The sequence below is a fragment of the Citrus sinensis genome, chromosome 7 (genome assembly GCF_022201045.2).
Source record: "Citrus sinensis cultivar Valencia sweet orange chromosome 7, DVS_A1.0, whole genome shotgun sequence".
Lineage (NCBI taxonomy): Eukaryota > Viridiplantae > Streptophyta > Magnoliopsida > Sapindales > Rutaceae > Citrus > Citrus sinensis.
In genome coordinates this window covers 28,553,056-28,559,055 of record NC_068562.1, presented here as the reverse complement: position 1 = coordinate 28,559,055, position 6,000 = coordinate 28,553,056, and the positions used below count along the sequence as shown (strand labels likewise).

Here is a 6,000-nt window from a genome sequence, read left to right as displayed (position 1 = left end):
AAGTTTCTCTAAAATCGTTCACCATGATAGCTCTCTTCTCTCTCCCTCATATTTTCTCATTTAAATTCAATACTTCATTAAAGTCTCGAAAACATAACCATGGTAAAGATGATAAAGTAGCTAACCTTCTCAAGAGAGTCCACGTGCGCTTTTTTTGGGCTGATTCCGGATGACCATATACTCCGGTACATCTCTAGTAACTCCCGTTTTCATTTTGAACTACTGAATCTACATGGTGTTGGCTGAATGATTTTATCTCCACTTTAACCTATGAGTTCCACAACAAAGCTAATCCACCCCTCAATCCTTCCCTATTGACTGCAAACAGTTCTGGAACTGAAGCTTATTTGCTTTCGCTTGCATTTGCTTTGACATCAGTTTTGTTTCACAAAGAAATAATATTTGAGGCCTCTGCTCCTGCACCATCCGCTGGGTTTCTCGGAACGTTCGACCTTTCCCCAGCCCTCGAACGTTTCAATTTATGAGTTTCATGGCTGTCGGCGGGGCTGTTCTCCAGCCACCATCGATGTTTCCTTTGCTGCATTCTGAGGTTCCCCTCTTAGCTCACCATGCTCATTTTCGAAGGTTAGCTTCGTAGCTGCTGCCCTATTTCTTAGAACCCGTTGTGAAATTTCAAAAGTTTGTGGGTTGTCTATTTTGCTCTTTTTTCCCCTTGGGCTTTCCCAATTCATTGAGCTCATAGGCTTTTTTAGGTTTGTGGACCCCTCCATTTTACCTCCAATTCCTTCCACGTTTTGAGCTTGGAGCTTCCACTTTTTGCTTCTAAGTTTTTGTTTCTCTACTTTCGACTCATTTTCTGCATTTTCAATTTCCAATTCCATTTGGGCTAGGCTCATGTTTGTTTTTTGTTGGCCCTCTCTATCTTTCAAAGCCCCTTTAATTTCATTCTTTTCCGGCTCGAAAACTCTCGCTTTTTCCAGCCCATGACATAACACCATTTCTGATTTTCTTTTTGTGTTAATTTTTCCCTCTCTTTTTCGTTCCCCCCCTTATTTCCCGCTTCTACATCCACCTCCCGATGCACTGCAACCCCCTCTGCTGCACTTTTCTGCTCCTTGCAGCTACTTACTAGCTCACCATGTCTTATAGCATTTTGCATTAAATGCGTTTCCACTACCATCTGATCCTTACTTTTTTCGATTCCCAAACTATCCAGACCCGGATCCAAAATAGGATGGTTCAAATCATCTCCACTGCCTGGTTCAACTGCTTTTTGGTGCACTCCTTTTTCTTTATTTGTCCCCATATCAAGTTTTGTAGAAGCTGGTTCCTCTGAGCGGAACCTGTTGGATTCTGCTGTCCATCTATCTCTCCCTCTGCCTTGCTTTAGTTTCTCAACTACGGTATTTGGTTTGAGCTATGGGCCATAAGCTAACTCATCTTTTGACTGGGATTTGTAGTAAACACACTCTCAATACTGATGTCCTATTCGCCCACAGCAAAAATAAAAATCAGGCAGTCTTTCATACATCACATGTATTGGAATATAATCCTCATCTTCCTCTTCTTATTCTAATTCGATGATTTTCTTCAATGGCTTTGTGATATCTACGGATATTCTCAATCTCAGAAATTGACCAAAGCACTCTCCTGCTGTATCAGTTTCTACTTCCTCTACTTTCCCAATCACTTTTCCCAGTTCTACCGCCATATCTTTAGACATACACATGATAGGCACATCATGGATTTGAACCCAAAATGAAACGTGACTAAAATCTTGCTTTTTTATATCTCCGATTTCTGCTGGTTAAGTTAGCGCAATGAGCGCTCTATCGAAATGCCAAGGACCTCCCACCATGATACTTCTCTTGTCCACCTCTGACCCAAATTTGAGCATGAAGACGTTATCTCCCAGTTTCTCTATTTTGACTTCTCGCGAGGTTCTCCACACCTGTTGCATTGCCATTTTTAAACCTTCTATGCTAACTTCTCTCGTGTGGAGCACCTTTCCAACCAAACAACCCGCCAAGATCTTCTCACAATTGATCTTCATTTTGTTTTTGAAAGAGACTCTCCCCCCTTCCTCGTTGCTTAATCTTATTGCTCTGCACCTCTTAATTAATTCCTTTGGATCCATTACTTATATGCTGCTTCTTACAGGAAATGCTTAGCATTAATAGATAGCCAACCAACTTGACTTTGCTACCAAATCCCCAAGACTTGTCGAAGTACTGATTACAAAGGTCCCCAGGCCTTGGAAAAAACCAACAACTAAACTAAAATCCACTCACTTGCCGGAGTGACTTAACAAAGTCATGACAACTGTACTCTCACTCTCATCGATATTTGTTTTCAGAGAAAACCCATAAGGAGAGAGACTCGCGTGGTCCTAGTGGTCAATAAGTTAACATAGTTTAAAAGCTCTTAGATTTAGAATCCACTAAATAAAAACAGGCTACATAGGTCAGAGCCCAGGTTCGTTTCACTTTTTCAATTTTTGTCTCATCACATGCAATTTGAGGTATGATAGACATATAGACTCAAGATTTCTAGCATGACTACTCTCTCTGCCCTCAGCTTCTAATTTGAGGTATCTCTGATCCGTTTAATAAAATCCTCTAAGCAAATTGGACAACATTTTTCTGACAAAAGTTTCTTCTCCAGGGCCACAACATGACAGTTGTGAAGCCGATGGACACTATGTGGACTCATTTGTGGTACAAAATTTGTATACTCAGTCCAAATAAAAGCTGACCAAAACTCAACTAAAAACTACTGGGCCACAACAAACAGAAATGCCACGGCCGGCCCTCCTCCAGGCTTAATCATTTTTAATTACTATCCAAATCACCCCAAAAAATCTCCCCCAGCAATACCCCCCTCAGGCCCCCTCTGGGACGACGTTCGCCCCCGCGTAGGCCAGAGTCTAGCCATTAAAGCCCGAAAATGATTCATCGTTCCCCCGCCGCAGAGTTTTGATAGAATGATAGTAATGCTCAATACACAAAATCTTGTGGATGGACACATCAAGTGGTTTAGTGAACAGTGTGTCACAAAAGTTTCCTCACATCCCTGATCTTATTGCACTGAAAGAAAATATAACGAATGCTTTTGACCAAACCCCACCTCCAGAAGGATATGATTTCGAAAACTGCGACATCTTTAATGTTGTAAAAAACCCAAATGCCATCATAGGTAATGGAATTTACAAGCTGAATTTCAATGCAACAGTGGACAATATTCTACAGAATGCGAATTGTTTGTTAATGAAAGTGAGACGCATCCTTGGCGTCTACATGGGCATGATTTTTGGGCGTTGGGCTATGGAGAAGGCAAATTTGATATCGATAATGATACAAACAAGTGTTTTTTGTGGCTCCGATTATGGTTCATCCTTAGTTCGTTTTGGGTGGACCGTATTGCTGTTTCAGGCCGATAACCCGGGATCTTGGGCTTTTCGTTGCCACATCGAGGCCCATTTTTACCTGGGCATGGGAGTTGTATTTGCTGAGGGAATTGAGAGAATTGGGCCTTTGCCGTCGTCGATCATGGGCTGCATGAGCAGAAATTAGTGAACTGGAAATTTGTTACTTTGTATTATTATTATTATTATTTTATTTAAAATATCATATTACATTAGGTTTAAAATTGAATCAATAAACAAACTAAACTTGGAATGTATTACTTCTCTTCATTGCTGAAGTAGAGCGAATCAGTGAAATAAGCTGAATAGTATGAATCAGAAAAAAGGAATCGAGTTTTATTCATTTCCAACAAACCATTGCATAATCCGTATTCCGTACCAGCAAGTCAAGAGTTGACTACCCTCGTCACTAACTAACAACAACAAACATACAAAGTGAAAAAAAATAACGCATCAGCGTGTGACTAGTTGTCACTGATCATCACAGCATATGATGATCTTCAATCTCCACCGTTGGTTTGCTGAACTTGGCCCCAGACGCGACCGTAGTAGCGGGTCCAGTAACCGTACCACCACAAGAACCGATTCCATGCTCATCCATCACAGAGCATTCCCCTTCAATCGAAGGATCTCCACCGTCTGATCCACCATCAGCATTACCAGAAACTCCAATCACACCATCAAACACAGTAGCAGGATGCAAGTGAGGAAACGGCAAGTAAATTCCGTGAACAACAATCTTCAAGTTCTTCATAACGTCAGGGACCTTAACTCTCACGTAGTTGATCCTTAACGGCGCCGTCACGGAAGCTCCTCCGGCAGTCGTTACCGTTAGCGACTGTCCTCTCGCAAGCGTCGGCAACGTCGTCCCAACCGGAAGCCTCTCGAGGTCGCCGATCGTCAAGTAACGATTCGGTATTATATGAAACCGAACATTGCTTATGTAAGTGTACGAACCGGAGAAGATTGACACGTCATCGAGAGCGAAAACGGTCATGTTCGCGAGGTTGATGAGCTCTTGATACTTCACTTTCATCGCCAGCGAGAGGATGCTGTAGCCATTGTTTCGGAGACGAAGCATGGCGTCACGGAGCATCAAGCGCATGATCGGCTGCTGAGTTTGGATCTGCTGATGGTGATGACCGCGATCGGACGGCTGGAAAGGGAAGGACAACGACGTCATCCGCTCGACGTCGCAAGATAACGGAGAGAGAGGCGAGATGTAGCCCTGGATTCCGTGAATGATGATGATTCCATTGTTGAAGAGATCCGGATGAGTGATCTCGACGCCGCCGATGAAGACTTTCGAGACGGTGTCGTTTTCGCTCTTGGAGGAAGTTATGGTGATGCAACGGCCGGGGCTTAGCGATTCGATTTTGGTACCGAAAGCAAGCTTGCGGAGGTAGTCGATGGTGAAGAGGCCGGGAACGAGATGTTCGCGGAGGAGCGAAGGAACGGAGCACGAGAAGCACGTGTGGAGAGAGGAATCGGAGGGAGCGAAGAGAGTTGACGGACCGGACCAGCTGGTCGCGACGGCGTCGTTGGACAGAGATGGAGCACCGGTTGCGAGCTCGTTAAAGCCGAGGTGTGAGAGGATCGGCGCGAGCATAGCCGTGTGTGAGAAGAAGGAGGACTGGTCGTTGAGGTCCGACGGCGGTGGAGGTGTTTGTTGTGGTGGAGGAGTGGTGGTAAAGAGTGTTTCGACGTCGGTGAGGGCTGCCGATTTGGTTATAATGAGAAGATAGATCGCGAGGATGGTAAGGAATCGAAGAGAAGTGGAGAGAGTGGCCATTTCAGAGAGCTTAACGCTTTTGAGCAATTCTGAGTGAAGTTCAAAAATAAGAGTGATACGACGGGAGCGAAATATGGTGGATATCTATAGGAACTCGGAGAGCGTACTGACGCGGGTCTTGGATGGCGCGTGATACTGATCGAGAGAGCTTTGAATTGGTTATTTGGATCTCGAATCTGTTCGTTTTGGCGGGAGAATGCAAACACGAGTTTGTGCTGCATTGGGTTGGTTTGACGATGACATTAATCGGACGGCGGCGATTAGTCTAGGGGTTATGTGACGTGGCAAAGGCATAACTGTATTCCTGATTTACAAACTGACCAAATGCTGCCACGTATAATATAAAACTTGTACTAATTTTGATTGATCATATACGTGTGCAGAATCAATGAACCATCACCAATAATAGGCAGTCCAAAAAAAGGAAAACAAATCAACCAATAGAAAGTTGATTAGCTCACGAATGGATTGTCGTGTCCTCTGTTCATTAACCAATTTAAGGAATCGTAAATATTATTATTTACTTTCGAGAAGCACACGAACTTAGCCCCTTTACAGGCAGCAAAGCACTCTATTTATGACTCTTATATTTGACATCCTTTGTATAGGACGATCTAATTTTGATGACTTGATCTATATGCTAGAGCAAATTGAATCATTTTTTTTTTCTTTCTCCTTTTTAGTTTTTCTTCTTTCTCGTTACAAAATTACACTATGGGTAAGGAAATTCATTAATCACACTAAAGTGATTTGTCAAGGAATACATACTATGAGGGGAAAAAAATTAATTAAGAAATAATTAAATTGAAAATTTTAATAAATT

At 42.9% G+C, this 6,000-nt stretch overlaps 1 protein-coding gene and 1 pseudogene across 1 annotated transcript; one reads left to right on the top strand and one right to left on the bottom strand.

The window, feature by feature from the left end:
* Positions 1-1,781: 1,781 nt before the first annotated feature.
* On the top strand, positions 1,782-3,533 carry LOC102623190 (L-ascorbate oxidase-like; annotated as a pseudogene).
* Positions 3,534-3,724: 191 nt separating this feature from the next.
* LOC102623468 (fasciclin-like arabinogalactan protein 21) lies at positions 3,725-5,285 on the bottom strand. Its single transcript, XM_006464263.3, has one exon. The coding sequence runs from the start codon at positions 5,175-5,177 to the stop codon at positions 3,867-3,869; it is 1,311 nt and encodes a 436-aa protein (XP_006464326.1). The 5' UTR covers positions 5,178-5,285; the 3' UTR covers positions 3,725-3,866.
* Positions 5,286-6,000: the final 715 nt, after the last annotated feature.

Coding starts and splice junctions, on each gene's coding strand:
- LOC102623468 (XM_006464263.3), bottom strand. CDS start 5,177: ATGGCCACTCTCTCCACTTCTCTTCGATTCCTTACCATCCTCGCGATC.